Below are 18,376 nucleotides of genomic sequence, written 5' to 3' on the forward strand. Positions count from 1 at the left end.
CAAAACAGATGCTCTACCACTCAGCTGTGGCCCTTCCCTTTCCTATCAATTGCTTCTTCTCATGAGGACAGAAGTAATACGATCTACTTCTGAACAGTCCTGTTTAGGAAGCCCCAAAGAAACATTGCAATCCCCTTCCCTGTAGTAATTCAGTATTGAAATTCAGTATTGAATTAACTGAGCGTTAATCGTAATCTAGTAGAAGCACATACAAGAGGGGTGGGGTCACTTGTGACCCTGCAGATGCTGCTGGAATCCTTCACCATTGGCTAGGTTGGTGTTGCTTGGAGTCCAACAACACCTGGAGGGCACCAGGTTGACATCACCCCCCTCCACTGACTTAAAACAGCAGTCCAAACTTGGATAGTGTGGTTTGGATAGGGACCCTCAACAGCATTCTTAAAACTACTGTACAAAAAAACCAAACATTTGTTCTGTTTGAGAAAGTGGGAGGGCAGATGGTTCCATCAATTATCTAGGAGTAAGTTCCATTGAACTACGCATGGATACGCATGTCTAGGATTGCACTGTTAATGTGTACAGTAAATACATACTTAGTTGTGCTAGGCTTGATTGGGGATGTTCCACTGTCTGAGCTGGAATGTGCTCCTACATCATGATAATGAACAACTGCCGGTTCATAGTAAATGACTATAGTGGAAGTATTGCAGGACCCCAGTAAACTGTACTATATTATTCCATGGTTTTACTTTTGGGGGTGTGTGTGACGCAAGCAGGGTTTTGAGCGGCTTCAGAAAGCAAAACTGTGTGTTTACAATGTTTTTGTTTTATAGAGCATAGCATCATGCACAAAGCACTCTGTTCTCTACTCCTTTGTTTTCACTGTTCAGGTCCTGCTTTTTTTTAACTTCATAATTTTATGAAGTTAATGCCAACTCTTTTTTTCTTTTTTTTACACAATGGAGCAGACAGATGAAGATAGCCTATTGTGCATCTGTTCAGTAGATTTGGGTGGGGGTGGGGGTGGACAGATATGTCTTGTATTGCTCTAACTATTGCCTATTCCGTGTTTCATCTCTCTGCTCTGCTCCAGCAACTGACTCTATCACTTTAACCCTTCCCTTTCCAAGCAGCACAATTCTCCCTCCCCCCCCCCACGAAAACCCCCACAAAAAACCCCACAAATAGTGGAAGGCAATCATGGTCAGGAGTTTAGCAAGGGGGAGAAGGAGCACTTAGGCTTTTCATTATAGTATAGTTCAAATCCAAATCCCTCCCAGTATTTGGATCTGGGGAAAGGGGAACTGCTCACCTGGCTACAAAATATCACTGGGTTTTCAAAGTGTGGAAGAAGTCTGGTTCTGCCAAACTGTCTATGTCCAGACATACCCTGTGGATGCTGTTGAAGGGGATAGGTACACAATACATGCTCTTCCAGATTCTATGTAGGTGTTCTGGAACCATTAAAGTAGCTAAACCCCAAGATCAATGGAATCCCCAAGCTGCTTTGAAATCTCTCCTTAGTTTTTAAAAAGTAGCTTAAAAATAGCTTAAGTGGCTTTAAAAGAAACTGCAGCTAGTTTTAATGTGCTGCTGCTCCCAACCAATCTTGGTTAGAGAGAAGCAGTGGAGAGAGTTCAAGTAGGGGTGGATTTAAAAACAAAGGTGAGAAATAGGAAGAGGAAAAAAACGAAAGAAAGAAAACCTTCACAGGGTATGGGTATCCCCAATGACAATTTGAACTAAATCAAGTAAAAGTTAGTTGTCTCACTGAAAAACAACATAGTGGGACTTAGGCCCATTTATGCATGCACACAACTAGTGTTGTCGTGGCCAGTTCAGCTTCATGTGAAATTTTATTCTTCAAGGTTAGTCCCAAAGGTGTGTTTATGAGGTAACATGAAAGTGAGGCACCTCTGAAGGGCCTGGGATTCACTTGGGTGTGGTAGAAACACATTGGCAGAAAGACTCACATGGATGGTAGCCTTGATGAATTTTTGGTGAAGCTCCAGGTTCAATGGTTACTATACCAGCTGGGTGTGGCAGTCAGTGGGAATCCCACCAGCACAAACATGTGCAACCAGGTTTGCCTAACTGAAGTCCAGTTGGCTGCAATGGGGGTGTTGTTTTTCCCAGGATTAGACCCAGGGCCTTTAATTGTGTTTCCAACTTGGGTTCTTGCTTTTTCTCCACCTTGCACAGCTGTTTTTTTAAAAAAGAAACTTCAGAATAACTATTACTTTCCTAGATCATGTAATCGTGAAACAAAACATCAAACGTCAGCAGAATAACCTAATGTGTTTCCTACGCCAGAGCCTAGAGGCTTTGCGCTGTGACTGAGGGAAGCTATTCCAAAGATTTATCTTATGGGCTTTACTTGGCTTTCTCTAGTGATTAACTGTGTCATGTGTAAAAGGATATTGAGACTCGGATGGATGCATCAAGAAGTATCAATGATTGTTACCTGCAGAGGTGTTACAAGAAATTTCATCTGTTGCAACGAAGACGAATTGATTTCTGCAAGAGAAGATAAAATTCACAATACTGCTTGCTGACTGGGAAAGCTCCTAGCTGCCGATTGACTTTATGTTTACAGATGGGTTAAGGGGGGGGGGGAGGTGCTTAATTTTAATGAATGCAGAGAGGAGGAGTGTTGACATATCCTGTTACTTGAGAGTTTCTAAGGGTCACAAGATTGACATGCTAGGTCCCTTTCAATGGCATAATGGTGACGCTGGAAAATGGACGATACACAAGACTAAGGCATTGGGGATGTCAGTTTTAGCATTGCAAAAGTGCTCATGCTGAATTATACTTCATACTTTCCCTTTTGTAAATGAAGCTACATTTATAGTAATGTATAAACTAAATTAAGGCAAACAATGTTGGTTATAGCACCCTTTTCTTCCTTCTTATTGTTGTTCTTATTGGGGTGGGGTGGGATAATCTAGTAAAACTAACAGCACTGAAAGTAGAAACCTGGGACATTTTGGACCACAATTCATACCACACAGCTCCAATGTCAGTATGAACATAATGGTTTCAGTATCCCACCCACCAAAAACATTTATGACATAATACATGATTCTAATACACCAGATGTAGTGCATCTTTGGCCCTCCAGATGTTGTGAAACTACAGCTATTATCAGTCCTAAAAGCATAATCAATGGCCAGGGATGGGAGTTGTAGTTCATCAACATCTGGAGGGCCAGAAGTTCCCATCACGTGCAATACATCATTTCAGCACTGATATAAATTAGTCACAACAGAATACTAAGTGACCCAAAACCTTCGCCTGCCCAGATCTTTTGATCTACTTTCTTAAAGTGTGTTGCAAAGAAGGGGACAGAGCTAAGAACATTTTAACTGCTTTGAATAAGGAAATAATGAAAATAATAATAAAAAGGGAAGACCACATATCCATAATCTGGCTCAAACCATCATGCCTCATTTACTCATGCAATCATTCCATTGGAAGGCTAGCAGAAGTAAAGTGTGTAAATCAAGGGCACACTCAACACACCATGCACGACAGCCTAGGGATACTGTGCAAGCACCATTGGAATGAACAGCGGTTGCTCAGCCACAGCGCTAAGGAGACACCACAGTGCCAGTAATCACACATAAGATTGGTCCTAAACCCACTGCAACATAGAAGCCGGTCTCATGCTCCATAAAAGCAATTAAAGAAAAAGGCAGGTGAGATGCTACCTGGGTGGTTAAGCGCCTGTCACAGATATCCTCAATCCAGTTAAACCAAAGTACTCCAATTCTTTTTAGCTAATTGTAATGCACCCCCCCCAAGCCAGTTACCCCCAATCTTATTAAAATTGGTGGGATTGCTCTGATCATGGACTGCAACTTAGGGCTTTGTGTGCTGTGGGAAAAGGACTGGAAAATACCAAATTATTACTATTGAACAGGAAAGAGATGGCAGTTGACCATGCTATGCCAAGACCAGTCCATGTTTGCATACACTATATCAGGCTCTGTGTAGTACAGGCATGCATGGGCAAGTTTGGGACCACAATTCATGCCACACAGCACCAATGCACACTTTAACACATTGTATTATTGCCTGGCCTGAGTACTGAGTGCAAGTGCAATGACAGCACCATAGAAATAAATGCTATTTAAGCTATGGATGATTTTGGACAACAGTAAGAGGATGGCATGTTAACTGTTGACAGGTACAAGCTGGGTTGAAGCTTGTGCTTATTTATTTATTTATTTAACATTATCAGAGGCAGCATGTGTGATGAAATTTGCAAAGTGGCAGGGTTTATCATGTGTGAATTGAAGAGGAGCTATACTTGTAAGCAACCTCTCATGGTCACATGAATCCAAGTACTTCAGCTTAATGAACTGACGGATTGAACACTGGAACCAGAAAACTGCTTGGCATGACCCTGGGACCTTGCAGTGCATTAAAGAGGACTTGGATGGCTGTGAACTGTCAATATCCCTTCCAGCCAGAGGGCAAAGGCCTACCACTATCCGTAGAATATGAGTCCTTTGCAGTACCTCCCCACCCCACCTCAGCCTCACAGAAGTCAAAGACTGCAAAATCAGATGAAGGCCTTTTGATAAGACAGACAGCTCCTCTAGAGAGGTGGAGTCAACCACAGTGCAGGTCTTGTTAGCCTACATAAAGGCTTCAGTTTTCTTTAGCTTCCTGCTGGGACAACATCTTCCTACTGTTACTTCAGTGAGAGAGAGCAGCCTTCAGATGGGCTCACTTGCACAGCTTCTAACTGGACTTTCCCTGCATTGATCTTCCTTTGCCTGCCATGTCCTGATTTTTCTGACTTTGACTGGACATTACCCATTTGATCTGCCCTTTCCTATTATAACGTTACTTCTCTGGATGCTGCCTACTTCTTCCTTGAGCCTCAAGCACCCAAGGAACAGGACGCCATATGAGTCGTGTGTTAGTGCCATAAAATTTCTATCCCACTCCCCATATTGTTGGGTCCATTTAGAGTGTATCTAAGTACTTGTTGATCACAGTCAACACACATTATTTAAGAATTTGATTGATTGGTGTAAAATTTATATAAGGTGGAAATCAAATCCAGGTATCCAAGGATCCCTGGCATTTTGTTCTGGGCTGATAAACATGCAAGAAAGCTTTTGGCGAGCGGCAAATCCCAAACTTGTTATAGCTGGCCATGTGTCAAAGTAGTCATAGAGACACTTTATCACACATGCCCAGGCAGCTGTTTTGTACTTGACAAGGCGTGTGGGAAATATTGCACAGCAAGCAATAATCTGGAAAAGTGATGGAGAACTCCCTCAAACTGTCTTGTCTTATAGCAAGTAGTATTGTGCTTTGGATTATCAAATGTGTTATTCTGTATGGTTGAGATGGACAGAATCGTTCTGTTTCCATCCAGAAAATGTTTGTTGTAGGTCTTGTCAGCTTACAAAAGGCTTTAGTTCCATTTAGCTCCCTTCTGGGATAACATCTTCCTACAGTTACATGAGAAGGAATGACAATAAACCAGGCTCACTTGGAGCTATCCAAGGTCCTGTTTTTCCTATTTAAATGACAACTTCTAACTGGACTTTCTCTGTCTTGATCCTCTGTTGCCTGCTGTATCGTAGGCTTTACAAAAGACACAGGCAAAGATTTATATAAAACCCATTTCTAGAGATGTAACTGTGTTAAGCCACATCCACAGTTTATCTTTACAGCACTATTATACTACTTTAAAAGTGATGGCTTTTCACTGAATGTTCACTCCATCTCCCTCTTTAAGAATGCACCTTCTGGAAGGGGACCATCTTCTGGAACTGGGGTGGGGAACCTCAGGACCAGGCCCCAGATGCAGCCCCCCAGGCCTCTCATCTGGCCCTTGGAACTCTCTCCAGGCCACAACTTTCACTGGCCCTTCTTCACACCTGAAATGTTTTTGTATGGCTGGAATATGTCCTTGAGCCCTGGTAGTCTCTTCCTTGCCTAGACACAGGATAGAGAGGGGTAGGCAAGTATATGTAGAAACTAGCCTGCTGTAGAAAGGTAAAAAAAAATTGCCTGTGCTACTCTACCCACTTTGCCTCTGGCCCCACCCCAAACTGACATATGCGTCACAGAAGACTTCCCAGAACCCAATGTGGAAAAGAAGTGCTGGTTCTGCTGTCAAATCTATTCTAGATTCAGGTAGGTAGCCGTGTTGGTCTGATGCAGTCGAAATAAATATTTTTTTAAAAAAAATTTAATTGTCCAGTATCACCTTATAGACCAACTAAGTTTGTTCTTGGTATCAGATATCTGTGTATCTGAAGAAGTGTGCGTGCACACAAAAGCTTATACTGAGAACTTAGTTGGTCTCGAAGGTGCTACTCAACTATATCTATCTATCATCTATCTATCATCTATCTATCTATCATCTATCTATCTATCTATCTATCTATCTATCTATCTATCTATCAACCTATCATCTATCTAGAGTACATTATGTTCCAGAAGGAATCCTGGAAGTTCTGGAGATATCTGCAACACAATGGGCCTTGGTTGGCCTGCCCCTTAGACCAATCTGATCCACATTGGCACAGGAAGCTTTTGTGTATGTCCACAGAAGTAGATAGTCTCATGGCAACTACTGAAATCAGGACAGAGTCACAATGAATTCTGTTGAGATCTCAGTCCATTCCAGCATAGGTAGAGCCACAGATGAACCACTAAATTCCACCTGTGTATGTCCACCTTCTATATAACTTGAAAGGGTGAACAAGTGGTGAGGGCAGTGGCTCATAAAAAGCCTATTTGTAGGTGTGGGTCCTCAAGGAAGAGAGAGGGCCGCATGTACAAAGCTTGTGAGAGGATTCTGATTTGCTCCAGATTTAGGAGCACAGGTATGGGTTTTAGTCAGCAGAATCTACACACCAGTACATGTATGGGTCTAACAACACAACTGGCCCACTTACGACCTGATCCACTAAGAACTTCCTTATTCCCTTTTTAAAACAAAACAAAAACATTTTACAGCTTCTTAGAGCAGCCAGTAATTTCACTGTGTCAATGTGGTAAAAATCTCTTCTAAAATGTTCACAGCACAAACCATACATCATAACCTGTTGTCCCTTCCTGGGGAATGGTAGAGAGAAAGGTCAACTGGAACATTAGCTTATGTTCTTCTATATTGTAATTTTCATTGGGATATCAGACCCCAAATTATCTCCCTAATAGTCTCTTTACACTTGGGAAACTCAAGTTGAATTTTGTGTGTCAAGTTTAATGGCAGATCCTAACCCTAAGGCTACAGGAACTATGACCATGTCCCTCACTTTGGCCATCAAAACTAGGACACAATTGTTAAAGGGAGGATGAGTTCTAAGTCAAAATTGTCCATATTATAAAGTTGCTTATGATCATGGATTGTCTCATATTCTTCTTTTATTTTTATTTTTTAAGTACAATCAGCATGCATGTATATTGTTTCTCTAATGGGCTTGCTTCAATAACCCTCTACTGTATCAGATGTTTATGGCCTGTAGTCCAAATTAGCTAACTATTGTACCAGGGAAAAGATGGCTGCTACCACCATGTACCTACAAGGGTAGTCATCTTTTTTCTGTGCAATGTCCCTGGTAGCATTCCAATGACATGGTAGTTACCACCTGCTCCAAGCAGTTGTAAAATGATTAAATAGAAAAAAGGCAGTCCTTGGACCAATTCCTAAATATATGTTTTTTGTTTCAGCAGACCTGATGGGATTTCTTAGGATTAATTTAAAAATAAATGAACACCACAAAAAAGGACAAGGGGTGGATATGGGAAGATGCATCCATCCCTAGAGCAAGCTGAAACTGGCTCTGTGCTTTGATTTGTTTGTTTAAAAAAAGGAAAATGAATGCATAAAAATATCATTTAAGTTCACATTGCAACTTTAGAATAACTAAAGGCCTTTAGAAACAACAACTGGGTTAAAATAGTTTGCAAAAAGAAAAAGGTGCTGGTCAAGTACCGAAGGCCTGATAGGCCCCACACAACTCCTGGAACCAGACCTCTTACCAATGACTAAAACCAAGCTAAAACCTGATGAGCAGGTTGTAACAAAACAAAAAATGACCTGGTGTGAAAAAACATACATCTCAGTGAAATCACAGCCCTAACACGTTGTCTTGTCGTCCCCCCCCCCCCCATCATTTTGTGTGTTGACTTAAACCTGAGGACAGAAACTGTCGTGCTTGTAAGTGATCTGAAAGTTGCTCTGGGAGCTTTTTGTGGCTGCAGAGCAAGGTAAAAATTCTTTAAATAACAGGTAAAGGCACCACAGGCCTAGGGACTAAATGGAACCCTCCAATCATCTCCACCTAGCCCTAGGTGGCAGACCTTGGTGCCCCCACTTCTTGCCTTCCATTCTACATAATAGTTGCGGTGCCCCTGGGGGTCTGGTGCCCAGTGAAACTGAACTGGTTGCACTCTCCTAAATCTGTGTCTGTCACCAGCCCTGCTTCACACCCCCATTGAATGTATTTCCCTGGATAGAATGTGTCCTTGAATGCCCTGATCCCCCTCTGGATTGAGGATACAAAGGGGTGTGTGAGTATGTATAAATAAGCCTACTGCACAAATTGCATATGTTGCTCCACCTACTTTGGTCTCTGGTCCCACCCACCACTGGCATGTGGTGCCCAGAAGGCGATTTGGCCCTAGGGCCAAAAAACAAAACCCACAACCCAGTAGGCCAATCCTGTATAGCCTGTATCCCAACAAGTCAAAGGCTTAACACCAAGGTCATGTATTATGCCTTTCCAGATACCTGAAAAGACCTCAACACCTTTTTTTGTGTGGAGCCCTACACAGGTGTCAGGGACGCGGGTGGTGCTGTGGGTTAAACCACAGAGCCTAGGACTTGCCGATCAGAAGGTCGGTGGTTCGAATCCCCGTGACAGGGTGAGCTCCCGTTGCTCGGTCCCAGCTCTTGCCAACCTAGCAGTTCAAAAGCACGTCAAAGTGCAAGTAGATAAATAGGTACTGCTCTGCCAGGAAGGTAAACGGCGTTTCCATGCGCTGCTCTGGTTCGCCAGAAGCGGCTTAGTCATGCTGGCCACATGACCTGGAAGCTGTACACCGGCTCCCTCAGCCAATAAAGCGAGATGAGCACAGCAACCCCAGAGTCAGGGGTCCCTTTAAAGACCCAGGTGTCACAGTCAAGAAGTGCATCCTGCTCCTGGTGGGTTGACATACATGGGAAATATGCTGTATTTTGCAAGCCACACACCTGGCTGGCTGTTATTAATGCTAATTTATCATACTGATCAGGAGTATGTGACCTTCTGAATATGGCTGGACTACAAGTCTCATAATCTCTATTTTCAAGCTAGCTGGGGCTGATGGGAATTGAAGGCCTACAACATCCCCATCTTTGCTTTTGACCTAGAAAATGGTCTGGAGGTATGAATGGTCCAATAAGGCAAATGGGGCATTGCCCCACCAACTTCAACCTGCCTTCAGCCAGCCCCCACCTGCCTTCCAACTTGTAACCAGTCCAAGGGGTGGCACTGCCTGGTAACTTCCTCTTCCTCGTTCTCACTGTTTCCCCTTGTAGAATGCATCAGGGAGGAGGAAGATGGGGACAGATCTAGAATTAGTTGTCTCTGCCTGTCATTGGCTCTGGTGCCACCTACTGTTTGGGCTCTCAGACTTCCACCCCACCAGTCCCATTGGGTATCAGCCACCACTGTGCACGTGTATGTAATGTATAGATTCAGTTTCCCCTTCTTTGCATGGATATTTTATTGCACAGGCCTTAAATAAATAATTAAATTGCTTGATACATATACAGATGGAGGGGGAAACTGAATGCTGTCTGCCACTTCAGAAGATACACTTGCTCTTCATGCTAGGTGTTCTCTCCTGCCTTTCAATACTTGTCTTATAGAATATCTTATCTTGTGTATACAGGATGGTTGTGGTGTCTACAGCCACCTGATAACACGCTGCTGAGCATTCATCACAAAGAGTGCTATGTAGGGAGAGAATTCCATGTCAAAAGTTCACGTCTATAGGACATGTGGACACGCAAACAATCCTGCTGTTGGCTGTACACCCAGATAACGGGTATTCAAAATCCCGGCAACATAACTTTAACAACTGTCTGAATATATATAGGAAATAGCTCTATAGCTCTGTGTGTGTGTGTGTGTGTGTTTACAAACATAAAGTGCAATAAAGTGTAATGCAGAAAATATATATCTACCTTTTCCCAACTTTGCCTTCCATAAAGTATTTAGGCTTGCAGAACCAACTCTCTCGTTTATTTTTTTTACCAAATCTGAATGCAAGAAACAGTGTCTGTTTTATGCAAATGCTGATTTGGCATCCCCTTCTTGATAGCCATTCTGGGTCTATAAGAATAATGCATGATGTACATTCCCTGTGAGTAATTCTGTTGAATTAACTTATGTTTTGTCGCCTGAAACATTCCATTTCTTTATTACTGCAAATTCCAGTTGCATTAGTGTCTGGCTTAGTAGGATTATCTGCAATAATTGATGGAGAACTGCTTCAGTGTATTTCTTTTTCTTTTCTTTTTTAAAAGACCTTCCTAGTCTCTCTTTTCCAAATCCTTCATCTCAATATCAAGGCTATTAAATAGTGCCACAGCTATTTGCAACTTGGGTTTTACGTATATGGCTGGGGAAAGGAGGCTAGCTTTCTGTTATTTACTTTATTTATCTCTACGTTCCCAGTCACTGTAAGATCAAAGCTCTATGAGCAGCTGTGCTGCATTTGCCATGTAGAGACAGAACCAGCACCTTTCCTGATATGTCCTAAACGAGTACCCTGTGTTGCAGGTTTTACAAAATAGAGACTGAGATTTATGAGATGTAGCTGTGTCTGTTGCAGAGTAAACAAAGAAGTCTTGTGACACCCTTAAAACTAATAAATGTGTGACAGCTCAAGAGTTTGTGGTCTGTAGTTGACTTCATTGGATGCATGTAATGTAATCAAGGCCGTCTTTAGCATATGCGCCGCTGGGGTGCAAAGATCCCCAAATTTAGTTAATTTCGTGTGCATGGCACCATTGAGAATGACAAGCGCCGTCATTGAGTCTGACAAGCGCCGCCGCTGGTGTGGTGCGTCTTTGGTAAATGAGCGCACAAAGTCGAAAGTCCTTTAGTGAAACAGTAAGTATACATTTCGGTAATGCCTGGGTATATATGTATTTTGTTTTTCTAGCTTGATCAAAATTATTTATTATTTTGTAACAGGTAGATAGAATTTGTCACCCAGGTGCCCCACGCCCCTTGCACCCCTGGGTAAAGACGCCCTGAATGTAATGTAATATGTGCTTGCCCACTGAGGATTGCTCTTTATGACACACCCCTTTCCCTAGCCCATGCCCCTCAACAGCATATGAGGGGCAGTTAAGAAGGGTGGGAAGCCTGGCTGATAAGCTGGTTCCTCCTCTGACTTTCCCTACTTTCTGCACCTAGCTGTCACCTGCTGAAGGGTCTGGGTAGGAATTTTTGCAGGGGAGAATCCCTTGATTGGCTGTATGGTCCCTCTACTTTTTGCTTACTCCTCACTGCTGGAACTAATTTGTAGTTGGTTATAGTGGGGTTTGCCAGCCATTTATGGCATTCTGTACAGGTGGGTAAGTAAGTGGGAGGGAATAATAGAAGATAAACTGATGTATTATTGGGTTGAGGACATCCTTCAGGGATTAGCCTGTTGTTGTTGTTGTTATTATTATTATGCCTGGTGGGGTTTGGGAGACTGCCCTTTTGGACCTGACATGCACATAGCGGGGGCAGAGTGCATTTCCCAGGTTCATAACTAAGGCTCACCTAGCAAGGAGAGTGTTGTTTCATCCCATCCTTACCAGGGAAGCTGCAGTGTGTGGCTGTATTACATGCCCAAATGACTGGACGGATATTACCCTACCAGAGTTGGAAAACATTTACCTTGCCCATACTTATTTTAATCCGGTTATTTGGTTTAGTGTTGGTGGGCAGTTCCTCCAACTGCTTATATGTATATAAATATAACCTTTACTCCAGCTACATCTCCAAGGCATCTTTTGGGTGTAGGGACAGTGGCTGTTGCTTGGCTAGATGGAAGTGTGTGCATAGAAACCTATTGTTTTGGTGTGGCCCTAATGTGGCCTTCTGTAAGAGTTACACCTATTGCTCCTCCTATCATTCCTCCCCAACAAATGACATGCAATCCCTGAAAATGTTCCCATGGGAAAATGCTGGAAAAAAAATATGACATAGCAATGAAATGGGGGGTGGGGAGTTGAAACCCTCACTCCATGTTTGTGAAGAGCCTGCTGGATCTGGCCAGTGGCCCAGCATCCTGTTTTCACAGTGGCTAACTAATGTCAGTAGGAAACCCACAAGCCAGACACAAGCACAGGATTACTCTCCCCTCCTGCATTATTGCCTTTGACTGTGGAGATAGAGCATAGCCATCATTGCTGGTAACCGCTGATAGCCTTATCCTCCACCCACCGTTGTGTGGAAGGATGTGTTCTGTGCTGCTGGTAACAGAGTAAGTGCTTAATTTCTAAAGTGCGGGTGGGGTTCTGGAGCATTCAGCTGTGTGGGAGGTCTCTAAGTTCTGCTTCTTCATTCCAAGAGTGTGGAGGATTTAAGAGGCTGCAGTTGCTCCTGGAGAGAGAAAAGCCCTGAGCATCTGCTCAGGAACGCCCCCTTTGTTATTGCTTAATTTCTTTCTGCTGAAGATTTCTGTGTTGTGGATTTGCTAACTGGACTTGGGCTAGACATGTATTGCTCTGCTTTGGCATACTTCAGCAACAGAAGGAGAGCACTCTCCTCTAAGGATGGTTCTGTTGCTCTCCAGATGTTGTTGGACTACAAGTCCTATCGTCCCTGACCACTGGCCATGCTGGCGGGGGCTGTTCCAGACGGCAGCAGGGTGGAGAAGGCTGCAATGGTATATATGCAATGCAGTGCATTTGTTTACTTATTTAAGGCTATATTCATTATTTTCATCCCACCCTTCGACTGTAGGAACATGTGTGTATATTACATGTGCTTGAGTTACTGTGAGTCTCATCAGTTATATCACCTGGCCTGCTCCCACTTGCACTCATTTTGTGGTTCGTCTTTTGTAGCTCTGGCATATTTGAGTCTGTTTGTTCACTTATCATGTTTATGTCACACTTCTTCCAAAGACCCCAACATGGCATGACATCATCCCTCCATCATGTCACCCCTGTGAGGTAGGTTAGGCTGAGAGATACCAACTGGTTCAGGGAGCTTCATCACCAAGGAGGAATCTGAACCTGGCCTAGTCTCCATACTAAAATAGTTCCCTCATTTATTTTCATGTATGCATGGGGTGGGAGATTTATTTTCCTCAGGGGAACAAATGAACACGTAAAGTCCCTTGTTCACCCACCTGCAATCTGAAGAGTTAGAATCCAGGGGGAAATTACCACTTGATTCTGAAAATTGTAGAAACTAAGTTCTAAGCAGAGATGGGATGTCTCTCAGTTTTTCACCCCCCTCCCCCAGTCTGAAGTTCACTTCTCCACTTTTCAACATCAGTTTGTCATCTTTTTATTTCTGAAATAAGTCCTCATCAGTGTTTTTTTTGTGTGGATTTCTCCCAATATACACATTTTGGGACACATTTTTAAAAGCCTGTTCCACCACCAGTTTGCAGGGGTACCAACTAGTGTGGCACATATGTTGCCTGTAAGAGACAAAGCTCCAACCAGCAGGGCATCTATTGGCATATTTGAAAGTGCTGTGAGGCAGGGGAGGGTATATTTTAGAGCCCTATTTAAAGGGTGGCCACCTGTCTCTTCTCCGGCAGTGGCACCCTCCCTCCCTGTCCCCCAGTCTGGCATGCTGGTCACTGCTAGAGGGCCAAGTAGGAATTTTTCCCTATCCACATTTTGGAATATGGATTGGTTTTTCACCTACTTTACACTGAATAGTGGGACTAGGGGTGCTATATGGTCTGCCATGTTGTTCAGTAGGCTAATCTGGCTCGGTGATTCTTTTAGCCTGGTGGCACCCTTTAGGCACCTCTTAAGGTGACTGGCTGGCCCTGAGGTTCACTCTTTAAACTCTGAGACTTAGGGGTGGTAAAGGGGCCACCTTTGATACCAAGCTGAATCATCCATTTGGAGCTATGGGGTCCTGGTGTGTGTGTGAGTGATGCAGCAACACTTCCCTTCTCACCTCCAAGTTGTGGCCTGGGAAAGGGGGTAGGCTGGATAGCTTTGCCTCTGTTTTCCACAGGCAAAGGTGTTAAGGTGTTTGCTTGCCTAAAGTTGTAGTTCATAGCTATCCCCCTCTGCTGATCTTCTTGTGCTCACTGAATAAAAGTGGCCCCATTCAACCCCAGCCTGCGTGTCCATCTCTTTATTTGGTCATCAGGACGCAAAGCAATTTTCCTTAATATAATGCATTTTTCTATGTCACTTTCATTAACTGAAAAAGGGGGCACCTCTTATGCTCCCCTACTTTGGCAGGTATTCTTTGGCCAAAGAGCAGAATTTCCATATCTGAATCACATTGCACATGGTAATCTGAATTAGGACTGGATATTGTCTTCTAGACTTTTAAACTGGGATACTTTGGCCATCTTATCAATAGCCAGTGTTAGCTGATGGGAGGGTTTCTGCGAATCTCCTCTCATCCCATAGAGTTCTTGGGCCAAAGTCCTAGGGAAGAGTCTGGAGGCCTACAGTGCAGTGGCTTTCCTGAATCAAGGTCAGGGCCTGGATGGGAGATGTGATGACGTCCCAGAACATAGCTTTCAGACACATGAGACAGCAGCCATGTTAAAGTGAAGCAAGTTTAAGTTTTAGATCTCCTAGATAGGAGATCACCTGACAGCCCTCTGAACACTGCCTTGAGCTCCATCATGGAAGAAAGGCATGCTATAAATGTGATAAATAAAGTATAGAATTGGTATTGTAACACTGGGATAAAGAGGACAACATCCTATAAAAATCCATACAGGCCAACGTTAATTCTATTGCTATTATAAATTTGACTGGCAAAATCTTTCATGAGGCATGTGTGGACACCCTCTCTCATGTTCCCTGTGTTCAGAATAGACCAGGAACTTTTAAATAGCTACTTGCACACACTTGTGGGTACGCACCCACCCCCACCAGAATTTTACGAAATTAGCAAGCAGTTAATATAGAAAGACCCATCTCCTTTCAGATTAAGGACTTATTGATGAGATAGCACACACTTATATCACTGCCTGCATCCCCCAATCTCACACATATTGACCTTTGTGTTCAAATGCAAGAAAGGAACATTGTCAGTATTTCAGTATTTCAACCTGAGATGCCACAAATTGAATCATAATACACAAATAGGGACAAGGTGGGTGGTGGGTGGGGAGATAGCCAGTCAATGTGAAGTTCTGCCTTTGGGGCTCATTTCAAGCAAGCCATTCTCTGAGCCGATGTGATGGATCTGTTGGAATCTGGTTAACAGCATTACATACATTCTAGCAACACATCAAGTGATCATGCAATGACAAAATGACGATATGCCCCACTGCCATGCTGAGATAGGTTCTACACCATGAAGAACGACATTAGAGCTTTTGACCTGATTCCCCAGGAAACTTGGTGGCCAGTTCACACACTCACCTCTTGGAAAGGAATCAAGTGGAATTAAACCTCCATCTGCCTGCCCCATCCACTATTTACCCTCCCATTGCAGGAAGCTGCCATCACTCACTTATTGTCCAAAGGAGGCTTCTTTGCACATTAAACTGAACACAAGTACAAGCCGTCTATACAGATACACAAGTGTTTCTGTGAAAGACTGTATACAGCTCAGCTATCGTACACAAAGACTCCGCATTTGTTGAACGTTGCATGCGAAATATTGTATTGAATATACCACATAACTATTGTGTACACAGATTGAGTGTAATGTGTGAAGACCCCTAGAAGCTGGTGTAATTGGAGATTGGAGTGTGCCTTGACACTCTAATAGTGTGTGACAGCAGTCTTCTTGTGAGAATAGGGAAGGCCTGTAGGTTTCCTAGCTGTATTACTTGCTGGTGAAGCTGGAAATACTTGATGACAGGCACAATGACAATTGATTTCATATGTATCATCAAGTAGGTAGCAAGTTAGTCAGCCCCTAGTCTCTCCTACAATACAAACATTTATTGGTTTGGTTGCAAATATCAAATGCACAAATATACGACACTGTATCAAAGTGAAATGTGACTGTGGTTTGCATTAAAAAGGATGAGTTTCATTTGCACACTGTTTTGCTCCATACCCGCAATTTGCTCAATCTATTCTTGGGTGGGGGGTCATTTTGTGGGAGGGAAAACAGTGTAACTTGCAAACTTGGTTTCTTCATACTAAGCTTAATATTTTTTCATATATGCAGAAAAGCTTTGTCCATGTAAGTGAAGGATCAACTGCAATGCTTACTTCATTTTTTGGAGGGTTGTTACGTATCAGCATGTCTCCTTTTATTAAAAAAAACTATTTACATTTCATTCACAGTTTGTTATCTATTTGACATGTCTTTATTCTTGTCCTATGCCATGTTATACAACATTTCTGATCTTGACGAACAAGGGAACTATTGGGAGCAACCATTATTCTGTGGTTTCATAACCGTGGACTCCCTGATATCAGTATTATTTAACATAACCAGTAACTATGCAACCAGTCTCAATTCCTCTATCCATTTCATTAAAAAAAATAAGTTTACAACCTTATACCCCAACAGTAAGTTATAATTTACTTGTGGATTTCTTTAAAACAAAATATTTCTATCTTACGTTGTTGTTTTTCTAGTTTGTGTACATTTGTAAATGTGTGTGTATTTCCCTAGTTGTTCTAATCGAAAACAATTACGAAATCGTAAGAGCTGACCAAAGGGGAAATAATTCACTCTTGTGACCAGATAAATAATAATTCTAGAAAATGTTGCCAACTGAGGGTTAGAATTGGCAATAAAAGATACAAACTCTTTTAAACTAGAATTTTGCTTAAATGCAGAATTAGTAATTGACTCATGTGTTTTCATTTCTCCCCCCCCCCCCACCTTACAATTTAAAAAGGACCGATATCCACAGGGAATGAATAAACTAATTTATTCAGATGCAAAATCCATCTTTCTTTTAGTGGGGAAAAAAAAACATTAGGAAGTTAATAAATCGAATCAACCAGTTTGCAACTAAAACATAGTTTGAGGTATCCATGTTTGCATAAAGTTTCATATCCTCAAAGTCATATTTGCATAGGTTACTTATTAAAAGTAGTTTTATAATGTCCCCCAGAGAGAAAAGCAATTAAAATTTTATAGATTTGCAACTAACCCCCCCAAATCTTTATTCAGCTGGGGACACACACATTTAAAACCAATAAGCTACATAATACTCAAAACGAACTAAATCCACTTAAAATACCTATGATTATGCAAAAGACTGATGTTTTGCGATCCTAATTATACATAAATAGGGTATTTGAAAATTTAGCATGCTGGAGATACTTTGTCATAAATAATAATTTGGGAGGGAGTGTAACTATTGCACTGTTTCCTGATTCTGCTTGGTTTGAGAAAATTTCATTGTGTTGTTAGCCAGATCCTCATAAATGAGCTAGACTGTTGTGATGGGAATATTTGTACACACTGACCAGAAGTTACTGTTAAGACACTTCTCATCTCTTTGTCAGAGCTGCCCCTCGAATGACACTCAGGTGGAAGGATTATCAGGAAGGGAGGGGAGTAAAGGAAGTGGGCCACTAGATCAGGAGATGAGCCGATTTGGGGGGTTCTAAGGCAGTTTATGCTTGTTCAAAGTGGGGGGGCTCAATTTGCTCTGAGAAGTTCAGTTCTGCACATTTTCACATTAGATTGTGAATCATGAACATTTGCCAGCACTTTAGTGAGATTATTTTCAGATATGCACATTTCTGAACGTTATATTAATCTCTGTATATTATATTCACTGGTATAGTTATTTTCATGCACATTTTACACATATCAGTACACATATTTTGGCTAGGGGACTGCCTTGAAAGATCTGGCTTTCATGTTGTTTCAAAGGACATGTGGATTAGATAGACTTCTCTTTAAGTGCTACCTGACTTGAATTTCTCCTCCATCCCAACCCTGAGCTTTCCACTTCCCCTGATTCTCCCTGAAAATTGATTTAGCTAAGTGTCTTCACCTAAATCTAATTCTAAACTTGAGAGTTTCTCCTCAGACAAAACATCAGAGAAATTCCAAGGGAATCATGGAATCATAGAATTGGGATCCTGAGGGTCATCTTCTCCAACCCCCTGCAATGCAGGCAAGTCAAAAGAATTTTGACAAAACTAGCTAAAATTAAGTCTCAAGTGATTCTTTGGAGCAATGGTCATTGTTGTGGCAGTCATGTGCACAATCATGTCCTTGAGGTCTTCCCCTTCTGCCCATGA

General features: G+C 42.3%; 1 protein-coding gene across 38 annotated transcripts in view; it reads right to left on the minus strand.

Annotated features, from left to right (window-relative positions):
* RBFOX1 (RNA binding fox-1 homolog 1) overlaps nt 1-18,376 on the minus strand; it is a 1,446,067-nt gene that overhangs the window by 25,308 nt on the left and 1,402,383 nt on the right. For 10 of the 38 annotated variants that reach the window (XM_083585208.1, XM_083585175.1, XM_083585177.1 and 7 more), the window contains one exon: nt 2,426-2,478. The exons of the other annotated variants lie outside the window; for them this stretch is intronic. In XM_083585208.1, the coding sequence (XP_083441334.1) occupies nt 2,426-2,478 (53 nt within the window). The remainder of the gene's footprint in view (nt 1-2,425; nt 2,479-18,376) is intronic. 38 annotated transcript variants of the gene reach the window in all.

Source organism: Podarcis filfolensis (genome assembly GCF_964270895.1).
Source record: "Podarcis filfolensis genome assembly, chromosome: 14".
Taxonomy (NCBI): domain Eukaryota; kingdom Metazoa; phylum Chordata; class Lepidosauria; order Squamata; family Lacertidae; genus Podarcis; species Podarcis filfolensis.